The 26637-nt window shown below is 40.6% G+C and overlaps 1 protein-coding gene across 1 annotated transcript in view; it reads right to left on the bottom strand.

Annotated features, from left to right (window-relative positions):
- The window catches only part of RAB10 (RAB10, member RAS oncogene family), an 85626-nt gene extending 62639 nt beyond the window's left edge, over positions 1 to 22987 (bottom strand). Inside the window, exon 1 of the mRNA XM_059405280.1 lies at positions 22327 to 22987. Coding sequence (XP_059261263.1) covers positions 22327 to 22453 — 127 coding nt within the window. The 5' untranslated portion in view covers positions 22454 to 22987. The remainder of the gene's footprint in view (positions 1 to 22326) is intronic.
- Positions 22988 to 26637: the final 3650 nt, after the last annotated feature.

The raw sequence follows: 26637 nt of genomic DNA, 5'->3' as shown, positions 1-26637 counted from the left end.
AAAATGTCAGTGTCATGATCTGTTTTGTTCTCAATTAAGGAAAGTAAAAAGACAGGACAACTAAATTCAATGCAATACCCTGAACTGGACCGTGGACCCTCCAGTGACAACTACCCTCCAAAAAAGCCAAAGCAGCTGAGGAAGTTTAAATAAGGACTACAAAACATATAAATGACAAATATCAAATTTCTTGAGTATAATTATAATATTGTTAAAGTAGTTATATAAGAGAACATTCTTGTCTTCAACTGATATACACTGGAGTATCTGGGGATGAAGTGTCTTACCCGCAGCTTACTTTCAAATTTTCAAATGGCTGGGACTCCTGGGTGGCTTAGTTGTTAAGCATCTGCCTTTGGCTCAGGTCATGATCCCAGGGTCCTGGGACTGAGCCCCACATTGAGCACCCTGCTCAGCAGGAAGCCCACTTCTCCCCTCCCACTCCCCCCGCTTGTGATCCCTCTCTCACTGTGTCTCTCTCAAATAAATAAAATCTTAAAAATTTTTCAAATGGCCTAGCAAGTAAAAGAAATACAAACACAGAGTGTATGAGTGCACAAATGTAGCAACGTACATTATTAGAAAACCCACATGAAGGCTATGTATGTGAACAGTGGTACTATTCCTCCAAATTTTCAGTAGGTTTGAAAGTTTTCAAAATAAAAAGCTGGAAGGGAAAAGAGAGACACAAGGAAGTAATGGTCCTTTTTCTTTAGGATGATGTTATGTCCCAGTATGTCTGGAGCCTAAAATTGCTGCAGCTGTCTCCACACGATGAAGAAAGCTAGCTAGGGAAACACCACTGACTGACTGAGTGGCAAGATGGAAAATAACTTGGGCTCTTGTTGAGACTGCCACTTAGTAAGTCACTTAGTAGAAGGACCCTCAAAATGGCACAGCTTCAAACTCACTGTTAAAGCTAGTCTGTGGGATTTCTTGGGAAGTCAGGGGTTATCATTCCTAATATACAAATATATTGAAAAGAACTACTGCCACCAAAAAAGACACTGAGGATGTAGAGCCAAGGATAGGCAGCAAGAGAGGTACCACAGTACTTATTATCTATTTTATTTTTTTAAGATTTTATTTATTTATTTGACAGACAAGAGATCACAAGCAGGCAGAGAGGCAGGCAGAGAGAGAGGGAAGCAGGCTCCCTGCCGAGCAGAGAGCCCAACGTGGGGCTCTATCCCAGGACCCCAGGATCATGACCTGAGCTGAAGGCAGAGGCTTTAACCCACTGAGCCACCCAGGCGCCCCAATCCTATTTTAAAGGAAACTAAATTTTTAAAACAATAGATATTATTTTTTAAAATTAAATTTTCAATGAATGTAATTCAAATAAAAACAAAGGCAACTATTACTGGAAATCATTTTCCTGACCCTGGGCTAAGGGCACTGACTACAGTAATTTACCACAAAATAAAAATATTCTAAACCAAAAAAACATCACATACAGAAACGCCAACTCCACCCCTTTTCTGAAAGCTCCTAGAACTGTAACTGTTGGTGGTTAGAGATTTGGGGGTTTCAGTGGGTTCCATTTAAAGCGGTATGATGCTTGATGTGGAGAAGAAACATGGCTGCTTAAATTAACAACAGAAGTGATAAATGACAAAAAAAAATTTTTTTTCCACAAAGTATCATTTCTTTCAACCTGAAAATATGAGTAGCAAATGGAATTGTCCTAACTATATCTCATCTGTTTATAACCATCCCCAAACTACGTATCCAAAGAAATCACTAATGTAAGACAGTTTTTTGTGGGTTTTTTAAATTTATTTATTTTATAGATAGAGAGCATGCCTGCAAGTGGGAGTAGGAGCTGAATGAGAGGCAGAGAATCTGAAGCAGCCTCTGGGCTGAGCGCAGAGCCCAAGGCAGGGCTCAATCCCACTGAGCCACCCAGGTGCCCCTAAAAGATATTTTCCAGTAAGTCTTTTTTGAGTCATATAGAATGGTCCAGCCCGGTACTGTCTTATCATTCCATTTAATCCAAACAGGTTTACAAGGCAAGCATTATTAGCCCCAGTCTAAAAAGAATTCCAAAAGATTTTAAAACCTGTCTGAAATTAAACAGTGGCAACAAAGCTATTAATTAATCCATGTTCTTTTCATTACACCATCCCTCCCTTACCACTCTAACCACGACTTCATTTCCTCGCTGAATTCCTATCCAGCCGACACCCGAATGTTGGTATTCTTCACAATTTTTGGAGGTCTTGTCTTCTTACTCCACCGTGACTTCAACAGCTTTTATTTCTCCAGACCAGAGTCTCCTCCTTACCTCCCAGACATGATATACAAGTATCTACTGTCCACTAGATTCCCTATAGGCGCATAAACGAACTCAAAATCTTATCATGCCTCCAACCTGCTCTTTCTCACATATTTCCTGTTAATGACACCAATTCACCCAACCAATGGCATCATCAAAAATATGTGGGCACAGGACATCTGGGTGTCTCAGCTGGTTAAGCATCCAACTCCTAATTTTGGCTCAGGTCATGATCTCAGGGTCTCATCAGCCTCTGCACTGAGCATGGAGTCTGCTTAAGATTCTCTCTTCCTCGGGACGCCTGGGTGGCTCAGTTGGTTAAGCCACTGCCTTGGGCTCAGGTCATGACCCAGGGGTCCTGGGATCAAGTCCCACATCAGGCTCCTTGCTCGGCAGGGAGCCTGCTTCTGTCGCTGCCTCTGCCTGCCTCTTTGCCTGCTTATGTGTACTCTCTCTCTCTCTCTGGCAAATAAATAAAATATTAAAAATAAATAAATAAAAGATTCTCTCTCCCCCGTCCTCACTCCACTGTATACTCTCAAAAAAAAAAAAAAAAAAAAAAAAAAAGTGGCACATGGGCATCTCACTGGCTCAGCCGGTGGAAGGAACATGCAACTCTTGATCTCAGGATTATGGGTCTGAGATCCATGCTGGGTTTAGAGATTACTTAAAAATTTTTTAAAACTAAAGAAATAAATATGTGACACAGCTTTAGTCCTGTCACTCAGTATCCCATCCACAGGCTGAAGTGTAAGCTCACTGCCAGATCAAACAAGGGCCCTTCACAGTTGGCACCACGTTTCTAAACACCTGACAACCCAGACTCAAGACGCCAATAAATACAAGACAGACAGGCTAACTAACTGGGATACATTTAATGGAACACTATTCAGCAGTTTAAAAAATGAAACTAACAATGATGACAAATGATCTTCAAGATCCATTAGAGGAGAAGGGGGGAAATACAACTATTTCTAAGATGTATTTATTTAATAGTATAGCTGACCCCTGAACAACAATGGGTTTGAACTGCACTGGTCCACTACACACAGAATTTTTTTTTTTTTTTTTGATAAATATATGCTGCAAGTGTTCTTTCTCTTCCTTAGGATTTTCTCAATAAATCTTTTAAAATATGTATTAATTGTTTATACTGTTGTTAACACTTCTAGTCAGCAGTAGACTATTAGCAGTTGAGTTTTGGCAGAGTCAAGAATTATACACATTTTCAACAGCACAGGGAGGCTGGTGTCCCTAACCCTCACATTGTTGAAGGGTCAACTATACAGCCTTGGTTCCCAAACTAGCGTGTACCCTATCATCTGAGGTGGAACATGAGAATTCCCATTTCCAGCAAGTTTCCTGGTGATGCTGGTGCTGCTATTAAGGGAGCCACACTCTAGAACCACTGTCTTCACAGACACTGCACATTAAAAAAAAAAAAAAAAAATTGATGATTTTTATCATCTTTAAAGGATCAAACCACCATGGACTGTCCAAATTTTACAATGGTAAAGGAAGGCCAAATGCTGCCTAAAAGCAAATCATCCACTGAAGGAGATTCATGGCAACTGTATGTTAAAATTTAACTGCCAAATAGCAAGAAAGATTGAGTCAAGCTATGATACTATTTCATGGTGCATGTCAACATCTACAAAACAACAATCATCCAATACCAAGCACACAGCACTGCTTTCAGGAATATGAATTTTACAGTAAAAGAGTAAAGAACAAATTAACAAAAAGCGTATTTTCTCTTGAAATTGTTAGCTATAATGTGTTCTTTAAAATTAATGTTTAAGACTTCCAATTCTTTCCTTATAGCCACTCATTCCCATCAATCAACAAATTCACTTAACAGACGAAAAAAACTGTATTTGAGAATATGGTTCCCTAAAAAATTCTCACTCAACTGAGCAGTTTCAAACTCAGTAATTTACTAAAATTCATTAAAAGATCAGGAAAAAAATGTTAAAAGAATCCCTTCAGCAAGAATGTTTCTATGGAGCTCAAGTATTCCAAGGGTAGACAGAATGTAAAGCATGGAGATGGTCCCCGAGACGAAGAAAATGTTGGAAGAGCAAACTGTCTATCTAGATCACTATCAGAGTTGGAAATTGTCATTAAATAGAAGTTCACAACCTACGGCAAAGGGTAAGAGAATTCATATAAATATACTGCCTTGTGACCAAGAACTTAATAAATAATGCCTGTTACAAACCATAACCTAAAAAGAAAGTTGCAATCAGATCAAGAAAATATGTGTTAGGGCGCCTGGGTGGCTCAGTGGTTAAGCCTCTGCCTTCGGCTCAGGTCATCGTCTCAGGGTCCTGGGATCGAGCCCTACATCAGGCTCTCTGCTCAGCAGGGAGCCTGCTTCCCTTCCTCTCTCTCTCTGCCTGCCTTTCTGCCTACTTGTGATCTCTGTCTGTCAAATAAATAAATAAAATCTTTAAAAAAAAAAGAAAATATGTGTTGGGAGAGCTAAAGAAAGTTTAAAATGTCTTGCGTTAAAAAAAGAAAAAAAAAAATCCTGTAAGTTGTGGTACCTAAATATAAAAAGCCTTAATAAGGAAAAGTTTTCAGAAGATAAAGAAAAAGTGAGGGAAACTCATACTATAGTATAAAACTTAGTTATACTGGAGTTTATCAGGTTAATATTGAATTTATTTTTATTCCCTTAAGTATACATTAACCAACAGTAACAAAGCCCTCAGAAGTACAGTCCACATATTGCTTAACTTACAGTTCCCTGTGTTACATTAGGTATTACTATTTATTATTTTTATAAGAATATTTTAGGGGCGCCTGGGTGGCTCAGTGGGTTAAAGTCTCTGCCTTCAGCTCAGGTCATGATCTCAGGGCCCTGAGATCCAGCCCCACATCAGGCTCTCTGCTCAGCAAGGAGCCTGCTTCCCTCCCTCTCTCTCTGCCTGCCTCTCTGCCTACTTGTACTCTCTGTCAAATAAATAAATAAAATCTTTTTAAAAAGAGTATTTTATTCAACAGAGAAATACAAACTATCAAATCCTCTCTGACTTATGATCCAAAAGTCCACTATTCTTGAGGGAGGCATATCAAGAGCATAGCTGACCTCCTGGAAATGCATCTTAAAGGTTACATATAAGCTAGTTTCATCAAGTTGCTATTTATGGCTCTGACATTCATTCACACATCTATGCAGACTATCTCTGAGAAATTATTTCTCTTAAAACAGAGAAATTATTTCTCTTAATATATCATTCAATATGTAAAAAATCCTTACATTTACCCCCCAAACTGTTTCACTCACATGTCAAAGAACTTAGAACTCACATGTCACAAATCTTAGAACTTGAGAAGTAGTAAATAAATCTTAAGTGTGCCTTGGCCAGGCTCATAATTTTATCTTTGGATTATATGTACCCTCACGACTCATTTTTCCACTGATCATCCCAATATCTGTAATCTTTTTGAATATAAGAAATCTTTTATTATTTTATGATAAATCATTTATTCAGCATCTTGTAGAAAAAAAGCCCACAAAAGTTAAACTCTGATCATATGTAAAGTATCAAAACTTAATCACTTTTTTTTGAAGATTTTGACACACGGAGATCACAAGTAGGCAGAGAAGCAGGCAGAGAGAGAGGAGGAAGCAGGCTCCCCGCTGAACAGAAAGACCAATGTGGGGCTCGATCCCAGGATCCCAGCATCATGACCTGAGCCAAAGGCAGAGGCTTTAACCCACTGAGCCACTCAGGGGCCCCCTTAATCACTTTTTATGTCTCCAAAACACACCAAACTTTCTACCTTTACAGAAACTACTAAAGATAAAGAATTTCTTCTCACTGATATCATCAGTTCACAAATCTGTAACTGTATGGTATAGTAATACAATCTTAAAACTTCATTTTAGTTTTCAGGTTCCTCCCTAATTGTCTACTTGGTCTCTTTTTTTTCTGGCTAGACATGTTACCTACGTAACAGCAAATGTCTCCTGCTTGTGGGCTTAATATTTGGGGTTAAAAATCAAAGTCAGTAAGACACTTGAGAAAACATCAAATACTGCAGTGTTGGAAGACTAACTCCCTAGATAAATGTACTGTTAACTAGTTGGTTGTTAAAATTCTCCATTTAGGGGTACCTGGTGGTTCAGTCATTAAGTGTCTGCCTTAAGCTCAGGTCATGATCCTAGGGTCCTGGGATAGAGTCCCACATCAGGCTCTCTACTTGGCAGGGAGCCTGCTTCTTGCTCTTCTACTCCCCCTGCTGTGTTCCCTCTCTCACTGTGTCTATGTCAAATAAATAAATAAAAATCTTACAAAAATAAATAAATAAAAGATAAAATTCTCCATCTTAAATAAACTCTACATCTTTCTTAAGGTAGAGCAACTATAATAATATAAAAAAATAAAATAGAAAAATAAGGTATCTTAAAAGGTATAAAGCTTGTATTTCTCACAACACAAAACATCTTAGAAGAAGAGCAAAGGAAGAAAAAAAAAAAGAACAGCAAAGGTACTGTGAATTAGATTCTAACTTCAGGAACTGAGAAAGTAGTGGTATTTTGGTACTTTTCAACCACTCCCTCCCCCACAGAGCTAAACTCCACATGAGCTGTTACCAAGTCTTTACTAACCTCCACATCCCTGGTACTCAATACAAGATACCTAATACATTTTATAAAATCTCAATTTTTTTAAATAAACAGTAACTATAAAGGCATAATTTCCTAGTTTATTTTTTAAAAAATGACTACGGGGCCATCTGGGTGGATCAGTTGGTTAAATGCCTGTCTTCAGCTGGGGTCATGATCCCAGGGTTCGGGGATTGAGCCCCACATTGGGCTCCTTGCTCAGTGGGGAGTCTGCTTCTCTCTCTCCTTTTGCCTGCTGCTCCCCTGCTTGTGTCCTCGCTCTGTCAACTTGCTCTGTCAAATAAATAATTTTTTTAAAAATTAAACACTATGTTCCCTTTGAAATAGGTATCTTTAAACTATTTTGAATCAGACACATCATCATACACAAAATAAACTCTCTTAAGAGACATAAAAGGAAATGTAGCAAAATATGGGCTACTGGCAAATCTAGAAGAAGTATACAAGGGGATTCATTTTAATAAGTGACTTAACTTTTCTGTAGGTTTTTAATTTTTCAAGAAGTTTTTAAAACTCTTACTCACTTAGGCAAAGGGCTAATGTTTGAACAGTTCTTTTGATATTATATTTACCTTCTATAACTCTTTCCCCTTTACTATGATGAGAATATATCCCCACAAATATATACAAAAATTTACTGAATTTTTAAAAATTCATATTTATCTGATAACTTCTGATTTAAGGAAAGCAAAGGCATTTTTTATAAGAATATATAAAGAGGCAGAATAACTTAATACTTAAACTTTGTAAGAACAAATGTTTACTAGGAAGTCTCAAACCAGCAAAATCATGAGTGAAGATACTGTTATCATTCAATGCCAAGTGCTGTAATATATGGGACACACTGCAATCTTCTAACAGACTATGAATTTGCTGAATCATCTGATGTTCAGTATTTTATAAAATAGTATACACCAAAAGCAGAAGACTGATTGAAAGACTCAGTCATACTTTGTTTCAAGAAGCAAAAACACTCCTTTTTCTCCCAAGTAAATCAGCCAAGAATTATACATCTAAACTAAAACGGTTTCCTTTAAATAACACTGTTTCTGAACTGAACTAGTCTGATTCTCTACCACATTCATCTGATTATCCTAAGAAACAAAAACTTCAATATTTTGAGGATGGGCTGAATATTTAAAGAAACAGTAGCAAAATATTATTCATCCTAACTCTACTGGACATTCAGAGTTAAAAAGTGGAGTCAGTTTCATTTTGAGTCAAAAATTACTTCAAATTCCAGGGGTGCCTAGCTGGCTCAGTTAGAAAAGCATGCAACTCTGGATCTGAGAGTCATGAGTTTAGCCCCACACTGGGCAGTAGAGGTTAAATAAGTTAGTATTTTTTTGGAAAAATTACTTCAAATTCCATTAAAGTAGTATAAAAAGATCTTTCGACCCATTCTCTCCAGAGTCACACCAAAAAAGTAAGGAAAACAAGAAATATTAAATAGACAGACACTGTAACTCTAATCACAATACATGAAGAGAAAAAAATCTTATGACCTCAGGGTCCACCGAAGACACTGAGGAGCAAGCCAATTCATGTCTCAGAACCCTGGAAAGGTTTTGCAATAGGAGGTATCAGGCACCAGGCAGAAAGGGAAGGCCTGATTTAGGTTTACATAAGGACACCCCTAAGACCTAGTCTCCATCTCACCTAGCCAGATTTTACCACTCCACTAGGCTAAAGCAGGAATCTAAACATTTATTCTCTAAATTCAAGAACGAGAGGCTCAATGTAGTGTGGAGAGGAGACTAAAAACAGAGAGATTAAAAAGCCTCACGCATGCTTACAGAACTTGCAAACACCTTTTTAATGACCCATTCTTCATTCTTAATTATGAACATGCACCCTGAAATTACCAATCATTTGAGAAGGGCCTCTAAATACAGAATAAACCTTATGATCACCTTATCTGCTGCAAATAAAAAATAAATTAAAAATTTAAAAAGTAGGGGTGTCTCAGTGGCTCAGTGGGTTAAGTATCTGCCTTTGGCTCAGATCAACACAGGGTCCTGGAATCAAGCCCCACACAGGCTCCCTGCTCAGTGGGGAGCCTGCTTCTCCCTCTCCCTCTGCTAACCCCGCCCTCCTTGTGCTCTCTTTCTCAAATAAATAAATAATTTTTTAAATTAAATTAAAAAATAAAATGCAGAATAAAACAAACATGGGGGGAGCATAGAAAACGCGAAGGAAAAAAAATCAGTGAATAAAGGAAAATGTCAAACAAGCTATCTTCCAAGAAAAAAATACTGTATTCATGAAAAGAGAACACTTTAAGAGAAAATTTCAAGGAATAAACAAGAAAAAACTACTAGAAATTTTAAAATATGACAGCTGAAATAAAACCTTCAATAGGAAAGTCAGAAGATAAAATCGAGGAAATCTTCTGTAAAGTAAAACAAATGAAAAAAGCTGGCAAACAAGAAACTACCCAATCAACCCAGGAAGTCCAAAAGCCAATTAAAAACAGAAAAAAGGGAAGAAAATTATAGGGGGTAAAAATGCAAGAAAAACCAGGAAAGACCCACCAAATATTTGGAAAAATGGGTTAAGATCCCACACACTAAGATATATCATTGTGCAATTAGTTACCAGGAATTTAAAAAAAAAATTGTTTTTTAATTTTATTCATTTATTTGTCACAGAGAGAGAGAACACAAGCAGGGAGAATGGCAGGCAGAGGGAGAAGCAGGCACCCCGCTGAGCAGGGAACCCAATGTGGGACTAAATATCAGCACCCAGGGATCATGACCTGAGCAGAAGGCAGATGCCCAACCAACTGAGCCACCCAGGGGTCCCTCAAAATCTTTTTAAACCTAATAATTTCCAGAGACAATCTAAGCCACAAATAATGGGTAAAGTATCAGAGTGGTACTGGTCTTGCTAGTAATATCAGAAACTACATAGCCATAGACTAATACTTTCAAAATCAAGAAAAAATTATTTTCAACCTAGAATCCTAATTCCTGCCAAAACTTCATTGAGTGAAAAAGAATTAAGACATAGTCAAATGTGGAAAGTCTCAAAAAATTTCCTTCACCATGCACCCCTTTTTCAAGAACCTACTAAACCATGAAACAATCCAAGGCCATACACCAATCCAAACAAACAAACAAACAAACAAAAACAGTATTACACAGAAGAGGCAACTAAGAAAATTCCCAAGGCAAAAGCTGTACAACAGGCCTAGTTAATGACCAATCCACTACTGAAGCAGGAAAAGATGTAGAAGAGGTGTGCCCAGGAAGAAAAAAAACAAAAGGATTATCTGTCTAATGATCTGACTGTATATATACATAATCATTCTGAGAGGTTGTTGGAGAATGTAAGAAGACAATGGATAAAAGAAAATTAATCAAATAAAGAGAACTTTTAACTTCAGAGGAAAGGAGAGTCAAACTGCTTGTGCTTGACAAGGAATATTTACATGGCCATATTAATGGAACCCCTAGAAACCAATTTAACAAAAAGGAGAAAGCGTGGGATAAGATTATAAAACGTTAAAATTCTCATTTAATATTAATGACTCAAGAAATGGCTATATATACATATCATTTGAAAAGAGATGTAGGGGCAGCTGGCTGGCTCAGTCAGTAGAGTATGAGACTCTTGATCCTGCTAGGGTCATAAGTCTGAGCGCCACATTGGGAGTCAACCTTACTTAAAAAATAATAATATATAAATATGAAAAAAAGAAAACAGAGGTAGGTAACAGAAGAGCCAGAGGATGCCTCTCGATAATAGGTCAGGGGATAGAGAGGGATAGGACAAGAGATTCTTTTTTTTGTTACTATAAATCTTTTATTATTTTAAAATCTTCTTTAAAAGATTTTATTTGAGAGAAAGAGCACATACACACATGCATGCACCTGTGCACAAGCAGGGTGGGGGAAAGGCACAGAGAGAGGAAGAATTTTATTTCAAAGATTATATACCACTCATAAAAATTAATTTCAGAAACTTTTCAGAAAGCAAATTGCTGTTATAAAGTTAATTAGGCGCCTGGGTGGTTCAGAAGGCTAAGCATCTGACTTTGGCTCAGGTTATGATCATAGGGTCCTGGGATTGAGCCCCGCATCGGGCTCCCTGCTTGCTCAGCTGGGAGCCTGCTTCTCCTCTGCCTCTCCCCCTCTCTCTCAAATAAATAAAATTTTTAAAAAATGGAAGAAAATCTTCAGGATCTAAGACTAAACAAAGTTCTTAGACACCAAAAGCATGATCCATAAAAAGAAAAATTAGACTTCATCAAAATTATAATTGTTTGCTCTATAAATGTTCACATGAAGAAGAAACAAGCCGTAGACTAGGAGAAAATATTTGTAAAGCATATATCCAAAAAAGGACTAGTATCTCTCAAAACTCAACAGTAAAACAATCCAAGAAAATGGGCAACTGACATGAACAGACATTTCATCGAAGATATATAGATGGTAAATAAGGACATAAAAATTTTTTCAACACCTCTGGCCTGCAGGGAAATGCAAGTTAAAACCACAATGAGAGTATCACTGCACACATACCAGAATAGCAAAATACAAAATAGTAACACCACCAAATGCTGGTAAGGATGCAGAGAACTAGATCACTGACACACTGCTGGTGGGAATGTAAAATAATACAGCCACTCTAGAAGCAGTTTGGTAGTTTCTTATAAAACTAAACATGCAATTACCATATGATCCACTAATTATACTATTGGGCATTTATCCCAGAGAAATGAAAACTTATGATCATATAAAAACCTATACACAAATATTCATAGCAGCTTTATTTATAACAGCCAAAAGCTGGAGTCAGCTGTGATGTTCCTCAACAGGTGAACGGTTAAACAAACTGTGGTGAATGCATACCATGGAGTACTACGCAAGAAAAAAGAACTACTGATAGTACAAAACTTGGATGAATCTCCAGAGAATTATGCTAAGTGAATAAAGGCCATCCCAAAGGTTACATCCTATATGATTCCATTTACATAACATTTATGAAATGACTAACTTTATAAGTGAAGAACAACCTTCTGGAGGAGATAATTGGGGGTAGGAGTCTAAAAAGAACACTAGAGATCCCTGAACCTTGGAACAGTTCAGTATCTTGACGGCGATGGTGACATTAACCTACACAAGTGATAAAACTGCAGAGAATTTAATACATACAAACACAAATGAAAACCAAACTAGGAAATGTAAAAAAGACTGATGTACCACGCCAGATGTCAATATACTGGTTGTGATATTTTACTAGAGTTTCAAAAAATGTTTTTGCAGGGCGCCTGGGTGGCTCAGTGTGTTAAAGCCTCTGCCTTCGGCTGTCATGATCTCATCATCGTGGGATGGAGCCCCACATTGGGCTCTTTGCTCAGCAGGGAGCCTGCTTCCTCCTCTCTCTCTGCCTGCCTCTCTGATCTCTGTCAAATAAATAAATAAAATCTTTTAAAAAAAAAGTTTTTGCTAGAAGAAACTGGGTAAAGTGTACAAGGGATCTCCCTGTATTGTAACTGCATGTGAATCTACAATTGCCTTAATAAAAATTTCAATTAAAAAAGTCTGCATGGAGTGCCTGGGTGGCTCAGTCGTTGGGTGTCTGCCTTCGGCAACCGAGATGATCCCAGGGTCCTGGGAGGAGCATCATCAGGCTCCCTGCTCATTGGGAAGCCTATTCTCCCTCTCCCACTCCCCCTGCTTGTGTTCCCTCTCTCACTGTCTCTCTCTGTCAAAAAAAGAAATAAAATCTTCTAAAAAGTTTCTGCACAAGCACTGCTATTGATATGAAAGAAACAAATCAACACTGTCCCTTCTGTTCTGATTTTGATACACTGTACTTTTTGGATCTCCAGAATACCGGTTTTTCCATTTTCTAATGATTTACAACCTTGGATGCTCTGTTTCTGGGTCATACTGGAAACTCGGTGTTCCATCACGAGTTGCTGTTTTCCTCAAAAAACAAATTATTTTTTATCTCAAGAAAGAAGGATAAACATCAAGTAATCACTTTTGCTTATAATCCAAAATACTGTTTTCTTTTTTTTTTTTTTTTTTAAAGATTTTATTTATTTATTTGACAGAGAGATCACAAGTAGGCAGAGAGGCAGGCAGAGAGAGAGGAAGGGAAGCAGGCTCCCTGCTGAGCAGAGAGCCCGATGCGGGACTCGATCCCAGCACCCTGAGATCACGACCCGAGCCGAAGGCAGCGGCTTAACCCACTGAGCCACCCAGGCACCCCAAAATACTGTTTTCAAAGAAAGTCTTTCCTCATTTCAGATTTCCTTCAGGTAAGTTTTCTTTACCAAAATTTTATTCTAATCATTTTTTCAAATTCCTTTATCTTATAATCCAAATTTTAAAAACTATTCCAGGGGCGCCTTGGTGGCTCAGTGGGTTGAGCTTCTTCTGCATTCAGATCGGGTCATGATCTCAGGGTCCTGGGATCAACTTGGCAGGGAGCCTACTTCCCCCGTCTCTCTGCCTGCCTCTCTGCCTGCTTGTGATCTCTGTCAAATAAATAAATAAATAAAATCTTTAAAAACAAAAACAAAACCCACCTAGTCCAGGGGTACCTGGTTGGCTCAGCAGACAGAACATGGAAATGGAACTCTTGATCTCAGGATTGTAAATTCAAGCAATTGGGTGTAGAGATTACCTAAAAATAAAACCTTAAAAAAAGTATTCTATTAACCCCCAATATTCATCTACTTGAAGGAAGTAAGTTTATGACCTTTACAAGACTTTTATGAGTCTTTTCGGTTTCAGAAAATCTTCTATTAACATGCTCTGTAGCTTTAAACTGTTCATTTATGACTAAACCATCTCCATAAGCAATTTTCCCAACTACATCTCTTTAATCACAGAATTTTTATTTTATGCTAAATAGCAGATTCCAATTTGTAAATCAACACAAGCAGCCCTTACGTTTCTCTACTAATCACAGCTCCTACCACAGCACTGACTGGGGAAACTGGTACTGTTCAAAATTGACACAGATTACCAGTATTTCTCCTATCACTCTTTCTCTTTTACAAACCAAACAGGAGTACTGGTATTTCCTTCACCACATTTTATACTCCATGATTCTGGAAATAAAGTAATTACTCCTGGCATTATCTGCTTAGCTCTGCTCTGTTATGCTCTTAAGTCTGCAAAGGACAAGTAACCTGAACAAACTTTTGGTATTTGGTGCTCTTCCTCATGCCTGCCAAAACAGAAACAAAACAGAAAAATCACCGTAACTCCATTTTTCAAATAGAAAGTGATGAGTAGAAAGAATTATCCATCATTAATTTTTTTTTTTCAAACAAAACAATGAAATTCTCTGAATGAGAAACATGGCCACAGTAGAAATGATCTAGAGTCTTGTGGTGGTGGAATAGAGCCCTGCCTTGTGCGCCATGCTCAGCAGGTGAATCTGCTTGTTCCTCTCTCCTTGCTCCTCCCCGCAACCCTTGTGCATGAATCTTACAAAACAAAAACAAAAAAGAACTCTCTCACAAATTAGCCATACAATCTGTTGGAACTTCCTTTTCACCAGTCTGTTTCCTGACTCTTTAAATGAATTGCAGAGCTCTTTCCTGCATTAATATTTCATGATTCTAACATTCTAGGAAGACACACACAACAAAAAAAACAAACCTGTCTTCAGTATCTAAAAGTACAGACCAATGACACTAAAGTGTGGTAAATACCATAAAGGATCCTCTCAACTCAGTGACCACTGGTTAACAGTAGCTATCACATGGAACAGTGAGGGGCTATCTGTGATCAAATGCTCCTAACATGGAACTGGGTTAAGTGTTGGGTAGTTTTGTTTGTTTTCTGGATTCTCAGGAAAATATACATAACATAAAATTTGCCTTTTTAAACTGTGGTAAAAATACACATAAGACTTACCACGTGAAAAAGTTTCAAGTGCATAACGCAGTTGCGTTAAATATATTCACACTGTTGTGCAACAGATCTCCAGTACTTTTTCATCTTACAAAACTGAAACTCTATACCCATTAGACTACTCCCTATTCCCCCCTTCCCCCACCCCCTGGGGGACTGTCATGCTACCCTTCACTATTCTACTTTCTGTTTCTATGAATCTGAATTTAGATAGCTCATGTAAGTGCAATCATACAGTGAAACCATTTTTAAGCATACAATTCAGTGGCATTATATTCTTACTGTCATACAACCACCACCACTACCCATCTCCCCAAACTGAAACTCTGTACCCATTAAACAGTAATTCCATTAACTGAAAATCTATACACATTAAGTAATAACTCCCCATTACCCCATCCCCAGTAACCACTATTCTACTTTCCCTACGAATTTGCCTACTCTAGGTACCTCATATAAATAATTTCACACAGCATTGTCTTTTATGGGGCGGGGGGCTGGCCTGTTTCACTTAGCACAGTGTTTTTAAGGTCCACCCATGTTGTAGCATATACCAGAATTTCACTCCTTTTTAAGGCTGAGTGATATTCCACTCTACATATAGAACACTACATATTTTGTGTGGCCATTCATGTGGATATTTGGGTTGTTTCCACCATTTCGCTATTACGAATAATGCAGCTAAACAGGTAAGTGTTGGTGAGGATGTGGAGAAACTGGAACGCTGCTGTGTGGAAATATAAAACAGTGCAGCCACTGTGGAAAATATGGTAGTTTCTCAAAAACTTAAAAATAGAATTACCTCATAATCCAGCAATTTCACTTCTGGGTCTATACCCAAAAGAACGAAAAGAACTCGAACAGGTAATTGTATAACAAAGTGATATAAGTGAGTCATCCAAATGGGTGGTTTTGATTGGCATTTCCCTAATGATTAGTAATGTCGAACATCTTTTCATGTGCTTAGTGGCTGTTTGTATATCCTCCTTGGGAAAAATGTCTAGATAGTTTTTAATCAGTCCTAAAAATATGTGCTCAAATGAGTGATTCGTTAGGCATTCTGGAATTCCTGCAGCATAAACTGCTGACTGAATCACAGCAAAATCCAGACACGTTTAATGTGGCAGAGGTTTTTTTCATTTCTCTAAAAAGCAACCTCCCCATATAAATGAGCTCAGTTCAATTTAATCAACCAACTCTTAAATGCAGGCTAGTGGAAGCATCATACTCTTCCAAAGCTTAGCAAGAATACTCAAAGAAAACAAAAGGGTGCATTCATTATACCTCTCCCAGGGTCAAGACTCTACCAATTTAGCTTCTTGCATGAAGCCCAGATGCTCCATTTCCCAATGAAAGAAATTCCCTATGGAAAAGGTAATAATTAAGTCTAGGCATGGAGGGAGGGATTAAAACACCAAAAAGTAGCACATTCAGTTAGACAGCCTACTAAAAATTTCTGCCTTCGGACAAGTCCATGTAACTTTTATCACTAAAGGGTAATGCTTTCCTGACCTCGCACTGCCAAAGGGGTTATAACCAAATCAACCACTAAAATTTGCTCATCCAAAACCAATTAACTGTCTTTTAGCAAATATTTCTCTAACAATCTTTGAATTTCCAAGGCCAGTTTTACCCTAAAATTATTCTATTAGACAAACAGCTAGTATTCTTTTTTTTTTTTAAGATTTTATTTCTTTGAGAGATAGAGTGAGAGAGCATGACGGGGTGGGGGGGGGGGGGAGAGGGAGAAGCAGACTTTCCACTAAGCAGGGAGCTGGGAGCTGGATGCAGGACTCCAGAATCATGACATGAGCTGAACGCAGTCGCTTGAGCCAGGCAGGCACCCAAACCAGCTAATATTCTTAAGGAGAGATCTCAATCTACTTCACATATATTATGCTCAGAAAGGAGGTAGAAAGGGAAATATTAAAATAAAACTGAGCCCTATTCTATGTTAGAGGCTCCTGACTCTGTACTACTTGTCTGCCTCTCCTCCTTCATTCATTATTTATCATGTACCCATTAAAGGAAGATATTCTTCTAGATACTTAGCATCTATCAGAAAAACAAAAAAACAAAAAAACAGCCCATCTCTGCCCTTGTGTAGCTTATAGACTAGTGCCCCTGGATCCTCTTTGAGAATGTTGAGTGTGAAACATACCAGTAATTTATTTTTGCAATTCTATCTGCAATAAACCTGACTATAAATATCATACATAATTTCTAGTATAAATGTGTGGGAATTAAAAGTACACAGAAAAATGTAAATACAGCAGTCTTTTGAGGGTACTATAAGCACAATAAGCCTATAAAAACTCTTCAAAGAATCAATGACCAATGAGCAACTAAAATGATTCTGCCTGAAATAATAAGGGCCTACCTAGTACCCAGAGTTTGGCCCTTCTGAGTACCACTTCTATTTATTTCTGAATACTCACCTAGCAAGGTAACTATTCAAACCTCAGGAGGTTTTAACAATCAAGTAACAACTCAAATTTTACTATCATTCATAATTAGAGAATGCTCCAGATTTTTTAAAACACCAAAGAAAAAAAATACTTTTAAAATTTTTTTAAAAAGTAAAGAGTACACATCCAAAGGCACTTCTAGTCATCTGTTCGTTAGACGACTAGCTAGTTCAGACTGTTTAGACATGCACTGTCCAATATGGTAACCAACATATGACTATTGAGCACTTTAAACATGCCCAATACAAATCGAAATTAGCTGTAAGTATAACATACACACTGAAAAAAAATATAAAATGTCATTTTAATTTTGATTACATATTAAAATGATAACATTTGGGATAAAAATGAGTTAAAATTTATCATTAAATTCTTCTTTGGAGGTGGATGGGTGGCTCGGTTGCTAAGCATCTGCCTTCAGTACACGTCATGATCCCAGGGACCTGGGACTGAGCCCCACATCAGGCTCCCAGCTCAGCAGGAAGCCTGCTTCTCCCTCTCCCACTCCCCCTGCTGTGTTCCCGCTCTTGCTAGGTCTCTGTCAAATAAATTTTTTTTTAAATCTTTGAAATCAATCAATCAATCAATCTTTGGGGTGCCTAGGTGGCTCAGTCATGTAAGTGTGAGTCTGACTCCTGATTTCAGCTCAGGGTCTGATCTCAGGTTTGTGAGATTGATCCCCACCCTCGGCAAGGAGTCTGTTTCAGATTCCCTCTCACCCTCTACCCCTCCCCACATACACATGCTCTCTCTAAAATATAAATCTTTAAAAAAAAATTAAAAACATGGGGCACCTGGATGGCTCAGTGGTTTAAGCCTCTGCCTTTGGCTCAAGTCATGATCTCAGGGTCCTGGGTCTGAGCCCCACATCAGGCTCTCTGCTCAACAGGAAGCCTGCTTCCCGCCCCCCATCTCTGCCTACTTGTGATTTCTCTGTCCAATAAATATATATAATATTAAAAAAAAATTCTTCTTTAACTTTTTTTTTTTTAATTTATTTTGTCTGGGGCACCTCGGTGGCTCAGTCAGTTGGGTGTCTACCTTTTTCTCAGGCCATGATCTCAGGGTCCTGGGATCAAGCCCTGCATCAGGCTTCCTGTTAGTGAGGAATCTGCTTCTTCCTCACCCTCTGCCCTCCCCCTGCCTCCTTCCCTCAAATAAATAAATAAAATCTTAAAAATATATACATTTATTTTTCTTAAAGATTTTATTTATTTTGGGCACCTGGGTTAAGCACCTATCTTCAGCTCAGGTCATAATCCCAGAGTCCTGGGATCAAGCCCTGCATCAGGCTCCCAGCTCAGCATGGAGTCTGCTTCTCCCTCTGCCCCTCCCTTCTCCACCCCTTATTCTATGCCCCTCTACAAAAATAGAATCTTTTAAGAAAAAAAATTTATGATTTTGAGAGAGAGCATGCACAAACGCTGAGACCACAGAGGGAGGGGCAGAAGGAGAGAGAGAATCTCAAGTAAATTCCATGTTGGGGGGTGGTGCTCAGAGCCTAACACCACCCAATCTCACAACCAACCTGAGTCAAAACCAAGAGTCAAATGCTTAAACGACTGAGCCACCCAGGCACCCCAAGACCGACTTATTTATTTATTTATTCATATATAAAGAGAAAGCACACACAGGCACACACGGGGGGTGGGGGTGGGGGGTTGCAGCAGAGGGAGAAGATCTCAAGCTGACTTCCCACTAAGCACAGAGTCCAAAGTAGGGTTCAATCCCACAACCCCAAGATCATGACCTGAGCTAAAATCAAGACTCAGGCTCAACCAACTAAGCCACCCAGGTGCCCCATTCTTTTAATTTTGTTAATGTAAAACGTATTTTTTACTTTTTATTTTAAAAGATTTTATTTATTTAACAGAAATCACAAGTAGGCAGAGAGACAGGCAGAGAGGGGGAAGCAGGCTCCCTGCTCAGCAGAGAACCCAATGATTCAGGGTTTGATCCCAGGACCCTGAGATCATGACCTGAGCCAAGGCAGAGGCTTAACCCACTGAGCCACCCAGGCGCCCCATTTTTTAATACCAAAAAATATCACCCATTTGGCTCACGTTGTATTTGTTTTAAACAGCACTGGTTAAGAGAACAGACTTCTAAAGCTGCATACAGAATAATACATGCTATATATATTGAAACTATGCTCAGAATTTTATACTTAGATATTTATTCACTTCTCAGTTCACATTCTTCAACCTGTCTTCTATATCAAAATGGCAAACATCAAATATTTTTATATCAAAATATGAAAGTTTCGGAGTCTAACATGAAATTGTTTAGCAGAGCACAGACAAGTACCCACTGTGCACAGGGCATTCAATCCATACAGTAACTTGTTCTGCTGCAAGTGGTTCTTCTGTATCTAGCTAACATGCATTCTGCTTCTACAGTGCGCCTAGTACCATGCTTGATACTTTACTTTCACTGACCCATAAAATTCTCACAACTACCCTATGTAGTAGGTCCTATTTCAAGAGGAAACTGAAGCATACAGAAATTAAGTAACTTGCCAAAGTCCACAGCCTGTGGAAGTAGGATTCTAACCCGCAGGTTCAAACCAAAACCACCACGCACTTTTCCCTAATAAAAGGACTACACAAGGGGTGTCTGGCTGGCTCAGCTGGAAGAGCATGAGACTCCTGATCTCAGGATTTTTGAGTTCAAGCCCCATGATGGGTGTAGATTACTAAAAAAAAATAAAACTTAAAAAAAAAAAAAAAAAGGACTACACAAGACTGTCATTACCTTATAGGACTGAGTTCTAGTTGTGCGTTATATACCCATTTAAAAAAAACTGTAATAGATGGGGCTTAACACATTGCGTCCCACTCTCTACTCCACCCTTCTCAATGGCGGGTTAAAGCTGCCCACATGAATTAAATCCTTGATCTTTTTTTTTTTAAAGATTTTATTTATTCATTTATTTCACAGACAGAGATTACAAGTAGGCAGAGAGGCGGGCAGAGAGAGGAGGAAGCAGGCTCCCTGCTGAGCAGACAGCCTGATGTGGGGCTCGATCCCAGGGTCCTGGGATCATGACCTGAGTCGAAGGCAGAGGCTTTAACCCATTGAGCCACCCAGGCACCCCTAAATCCTTGATCTGACTACAAGTTTATACTGTGCTCCCTTTTCCAGAATTTCTAGATCCTATCTCACCTCTCTGGTCCAATTCCTATGTCCTTCAGACTTCATTTCAGACATCATCTCCATGCAAAACTACTCAAGATTCCCCATGATTTAGGCTAGTCACTCCTCCTCCCTCTGCTCATCCCTATTGTAGTGTCTCCCACACTCTGTCCTCACTAAATGGCTCAAGGGATCTACTGTGTTCACCACTTACCTAAAACCGTGCCTAACATTAGGTGCTCAATAAATATTTGCTGAACTATCTAATCACCTGACCCACCCAGCTACAGCTAAAAGTGGAATATTAAAAGCAAACTTGGGAATAGGAGGGGCTAATCCACGAGCAGAGAACAAATCCTAAATTTCATAAAATTTATGACAAGTCAAAAGAATAGGATCATACATATGAAATAATGATTGCGATGACTCTTACCCACTCCCAAAAAAAGTAAGAGTAAAATTAAAATCTATTTGAAATGAATATTTGCCCAATTTAGTTTCTGCACAATTTGTAAGAATTAAGTAGCTGACAAAAATTCTGTCATAAGAAATCCAAATAAACCATTCCAGTAATGATATCAATTGAAATCAGCTTAATTTTGACAATTCTCAAGAGTTCAGAAAAGACTGCAGTTGCTTTCTAAAATCGTCTCAAACATAAAACTAGTTACACTTAGGGGCGCCTGGGTGGCTCAGGTCATGATCCCAGCGTCCTGGGATTGAGCCCCTCCTTTCTTTCTCTCCTCTCTTTCTCCTCTGCTTCCTCCTCTCTTTCTCTCTGCCTGCCTCTCTGCCTACTTGTGATCTCTGCCTATCAAACAAATAAATAAAATCTTAAAAAAAAAAAAAAAGAAAGAAAGAAAAGAAAAAAAAACTGGTTACACTTACAATTGGGTTTCACTGCACTCCTCCAATGCTCAGTGCTGGGCTCCAAATGACAGGAGCAACCATGTGTCCTTTAAGATATTTACGGGGTGGGGGAAGGGGGGAGTTCACATAGAATTCATTTAACCAAGTCGTGTAGTTCCACTAAATTTTCTAACCAGAGTCCAAAGGGACTTTCCTAGAGCCTTCCCTTTTCTTTTCCAAAATGGGAAACCGACTAAAAAGGTCAATCTTCGGTTCTTAACTTCCACAGTAAGTAATTCTGAAACATGAGGTGAAAGTACATGAGAAGTTCTAGGGCTAGGGCTGGCCAAATGTTTTCCTGTAAATTGTAGCGCAAAGTCAAATAGAAGCGAGAACTTCATTCTTTCGGGTTTGAGGACAGAAACTGATCATCCCTTTTAGATTACTGCTTCTGTTGATGTCTGGAAAAGCACTGTGAGGCAAACATGCCATTGAGTCCCACCCCAAGCACGAAGAGCCTCCGATTGTTTGACACATCAATGGATTAGTCAACGCGGGGGAACTCACTTTTCCCCTCTAATTTGCTTTAATTATTCCTCACACAAACCCTCAAGTTTACTCTAAGTTATGACCATATGGAATCTTCTCCTTGCCCTGAAGTATAAATTCGGGCCTTTACCAAAGGACTACCACGGCTTCAATCCCAACCACTAAAATAAATCCCTTACAAGTATCGTACATCTAGTAACGCCACACAGATATGGAAAAAGCCAGTCCAGTCGCTGAAAGAAACAGCATTCTGGGACGCGGTTAATGCTGCATATTTTGCAACAGAGGCAATGAACAGAGTAGGAGACTTGAAAGCAAAAGACCGGATGGAAAGCATGGGAAGACCCCGCCCCAGTAAGCTCGATGTCGATTCAAACACTAACTTGGGTCTGTCGCTTGGAATCGGAATCACTGAAACAAAGGCGTTTATTACGGGAAGCAAGATGTCTGGAGTAAAAAAAAAAAAAAAAAAAAAAACCGGTTTGCAGCTACCCACACCGTACACCATCTTCCCACAGGTCTTACCTATGGTGGAAATAAAGGTGGTATTAAAGGCATCATCCGAAAAACGAAAAAGGACGCAGGTCTTCCCTACTCCCGAGTCTCCGATCAGGAGCAGCTTGAAAAGCAGGTCGTACGTCTTCTTCGCCATTGGGAGGAGCGGCTCAGGCTCTCGCCGCCGGCGGCCCCAAGGGATCGGTCCCTCTCACTACGGCCAACTCCTCACTTGGGCGTTCTCAGGCCGGAGTACCGGGGAAGCGTGGGAAAAACGAGGGCTCGAGAGGGCGGGGGAGACCTACGAACGGCCTCGTCGAGGAAGCCCCGACGGTGGCGGCGTCCGGTGCCTCCGAGGGCGGCGACGGCGGCTCCGCAGCCTCTCCCAGCCGCTCCGCCCGGTTCCGGGGAGTCGGTCGGGACAAAATGGCCTCCCCTCCCCCTTCAGGGCTGCTCGGCCGGGACGCTCCCACGGGCGACCGAGCAAGCTCTGCCGTCGAGGGAGCGCGACGGACGTGAGGACAGTCTCTCTCCCGAGCAGGAACTCCGCGCCAGGACGCGGCGGTGGCAGCGAAGGAGGACTCGGAGCCGACGAGCTCAGCTACATAGCCACAGGAAGCCGAGCCGCCCCGGCCAGAGCCACCTTTTCCCCGTGCCCTCTCACGCCGGCGTGCGCGCTGCCTGAGACGCACGCAAGGACGTACGCCCGCCCTTCCCCCGCGCCCTCGCCCTGCGGATCGCCTCTGCGCACGCGCATCAGAGGGTGTGGGGGCAAGCGGGGGTGGAGAGTGAAGTGCCTGGTCTCCGAGCCCCAGTCTAAGGCCGGGTGGAGACGAGAGAGGGGAGGGGCGGGAGAGGGCGAGGCCGCGGGCGCGCTCCCTGCGGCCGTCTGATAGGGTGCACAGCTTTACGAGCACGCCCCGCGGGGAGGCGCAGCCTGGTGACTGCGCAGGCGCCGCACGCTGGAGTAGGCTCTTGGCACCCCTCCTTTCGTTCCGGGGTAGCCCTCCGAGCTCCGCTGAGGCTGTTCTCGGTCGCGTTTGTCGCGTGCGTCGAGCTGAAGGTCTTGGCGCAGTGACAGGCTTGGATGGCCGTGTGTTCCTGTATAGCTGTAGCTCGTAAATGCGAGAAAAAGTGGCGCCCTGGGGTCATTAATAGGCTCTTTGCTAAAATGACACGCATCCTGGAGTGCCCTGGCTAATCGTGTCAGGAGAAACATGAGAGCTCCATCCCGGTTTACTTAAGGAGCGAGAGTTGACGTTCCAGAGAACAGGAGTTTGACATGGAAAAACTGGCGGTGCTGCTCAGGTTGAGATGATGTAATCCGCCTTTCAGGGCGAGGAGAGGATTGAGGAACACCTGGGCGCAGGGAGAATCCCCCCGCAAAGTGGAAGCTTCGGGGCTGTGCTCTACAGCGAGAATCCACTGCAGGCCTTGCGATCCTTTTGGAATACGGGAGAGCCCAGAGCTCCATGCAGAAGCAGGGCCCCTGCTGCCGCCAAAATCAAACCACCCATGTCCAAAATTGAAGGACAGTGAAGCCAACCCCAGCCCTACACTGCCTGTTCCTTGCACTTTCTTTTCGTATGCCTTACACCTTTCCTTCTGTGACTCCCCATCAGTCTTTATACTTCCCTCTCACTCTCCTTTGCTGTAGTGAAGTAGTCCTCCTCCTGCCTTGCCATTCTCAGTGTGTTTCACCGCGGCAAAGCACACCTAGGATGTCATGGCTGAATAGTTGGTAGACTGGTTCAACCTAATACAGGAGAAAACTCTGAGACATCTGGAAACAGGGATGGAGAGAGAAGTAAAAATTACATTTTTACACCCTGCCATCATCACACCCAAAATGTTTGGGTATGTAATATGTGATTAAAATAGACCTTTGAGATAGGGTAATCATATTTCAGTCTTTTTTTTTTTTAAGATTTTATTTATTTATTTGACAGACAGAGATCACAAGTAGGCAGAGAGGCAGGCAGAGAGAGAAGGGGAAGCAGGCTCCAGGATCATGACTTGAGCCAAACGCAGGGGCTTTAACAACCCACTGAGCCACCCAGGCGCCTTCAGTCTTCCATTTTTTTAAAGCCTTGGCTTATGTTCTTCCTCCCCAACCACCCCCTAAGCTTCCCTACTGAAAATGCTTGTCTTCCCTAATACACTTCTCCCTTCAGTTTGTTTCTATGATTGCTCTGGTCTCTTAATCCTTAACCTCTGTGGATCATTCTTCCTCCAGTTGGGAGTGTCTTTTTTTTTTTTTTTTAAGGTTTTATTTATTTTATTTGACAAGGGAGATTGATCACAAGTAGACAGAGAGGCAGGCAGAGACAGAGGGGGAAGCAGGCTCCCTGCTGAGCAGAGAGCCCGATTTGGGGCTTGATCCCAGGACACTGAGATCATGACCTGAGCCAAAGGCAGCGGCTTAATCCACTGAGCCACCCAGGCGCCCCAGTTGGGAGTGTCTTAACACCAGCAACTTTAATACAAGCTAGCTATGCAAATCAAAATGAGCTATGGTCAGTGCTACACAGGTTTGTCATCAGTTGAGGCATTACATTGAGTACCTCAGGGAATCCTCAGTGTTAGCGTGATTTTTCCTTTCGAAATAAGTTTGTGGGGCACCTGGGTAGCTCAATGTTTAAGTGTCTGCCTTCAGCTCAGGTCATGATCCCACAGTCCTACGGTGGAGCCCCAGGTCTGCTTCTCCCTCGTCCTCTGCCCCTGCTCCTGCTCTCTCTTGCTCACTCTCTCTCAAATTAAAAAAAAAAAAAAAATTAAGATTTTATTTATTTGACAGAGAGAGAGAGATCACAAGTAGGCAGAGAGGTAGGCAGAGAGAGAGGAGGAAGCAGGCTCCCTGCCAAGCAGAGAGCCCGATGTGGAGTTCGATCCTAGGTCCTTGGGATCATGACCTGAGCTGAAGACAGAGGCCTTAACCCACTGAGCCATTCAGGCGCCCCTCAAATTTAAAAAAAAAAAAAAAAATTTAAAGCAAAAAAAAAAAGAAGTTTGTTAACTCAAGCCCCAATATGGTAAAGCATTTTCAGATGTCATGATTTTTAAGTGTAGGAAGCCTGATTAATTCTACTACATAAATTTTGGGAATTAGGGCAGCTAAATATGGAAAATAAATTTTTAAAACTATGCTTTATCCCAATTGTTTCCAGCAGTTCTATCAATTAGAGCCTTTCCTTCATGTGCTCCATATTCTGAAAACTTAGGAGTTAATTACACCTATTAACAAATTTTATTTATTATTGGGTCAGAATCATAGAATTTTAGAGCTATCATCTTTTTTTTTTAAAGATTTTATTTTTTTATTTGACAGAGATCACAAGTAGACATAGAGGCAGGCAGAGAGAAAGGGAAGCAGGCTCCCTGCTGAGCAGAGAGCCCGATGCAGGACTCAATCCCAGGACCCTGGGATCATGACCTGAGCCAAAGGCAGCGGCTTAACCCACTTAGCCACCCAGGCGCCCCTCATCTTTTTTTTTTTTTTTTTTTTGGAAGATTTATTTGAGAGAGAAAAAGAGAGCACGTTGGGGGGTGGGGTGTGCGTGGAGAAAATCCCAGACAGACCCTGCGCTGAGCTCAGAGCACAGCCCAACAGGATCCCACAACCCTGAGATCATGATCTGACCTCAAACCAAGAGTGAAATACCCAACCAGCTGTGCCATCCAGGTGCCCCAAGCTTTCATATCTTTAAATCATAATTCAACTCCTGCATGTAATTTACAGATAAGTCTAACGCTTAGAGAGGTTAGGGACTTGGCCAGAAGTCACACCGTTAATACAGCTAGCACTATGTGCAAGGGAAAAGGGAAGGAAACCTCCACAGGACATCACATTGCATGGAGGTGGGAATTGAGAGGCTCAGCCAGTACTTAATGTTTGGCTTCCCTGAAGTTAATTAAAACTTTTGCTGGAGTAAGACATAAGCATCAAGCTGTATCTACCACTGAAGGTGGCTGGAATGATCAAGGCATGAAAGATCTCTGACTCTAGAAAAAAAGAAAGAATAAAATGGGGACGGGGGGTGCCTGGGTGGCTCAGTGGGTTAAAGCCTCTGCCTTCAGCTCAGATCATAATCCTAGGGTCTTGGGATAGAGCCCCACATCGGGCTCTCTGCTCAGCAGGGAGCTTACTTCCTCCCCTCTCTCTCTGCCTGCTTCTCTGCCTACTTCTGATCTCTGTCAAATAAATAAATAAAATCTTTTTTTTTTAAAGAATAAAATGGGGGTCTATGTAGGCCTAAAAGGTAATAATATTTGTTACTATTGATATCATGAAATAATATTTGATAAATGCTAAAACCTAGTGAAAGAAAATGCCAATTTAGC

Source organism: Mustela nigripes, chromosome 7 (genome assembly GCF_022355385.1).
Source record: "Mustela nigripes isolate SB6536 chromosome 7, MUSNIG.SB6536, whole genome shotgun sequence".
Classification (NCBI taxonomy): Eukaryota; Metazoa; Chordata; class Mammalia; order Carnivora; family Mustelidae; genus Mustela; species Mustela nigripes.
The sequence above is the reverse complement of the archived record's forward strand: the minus strand, read 5'-3'. Positions and strand labels throughout refer to the sequence as shown.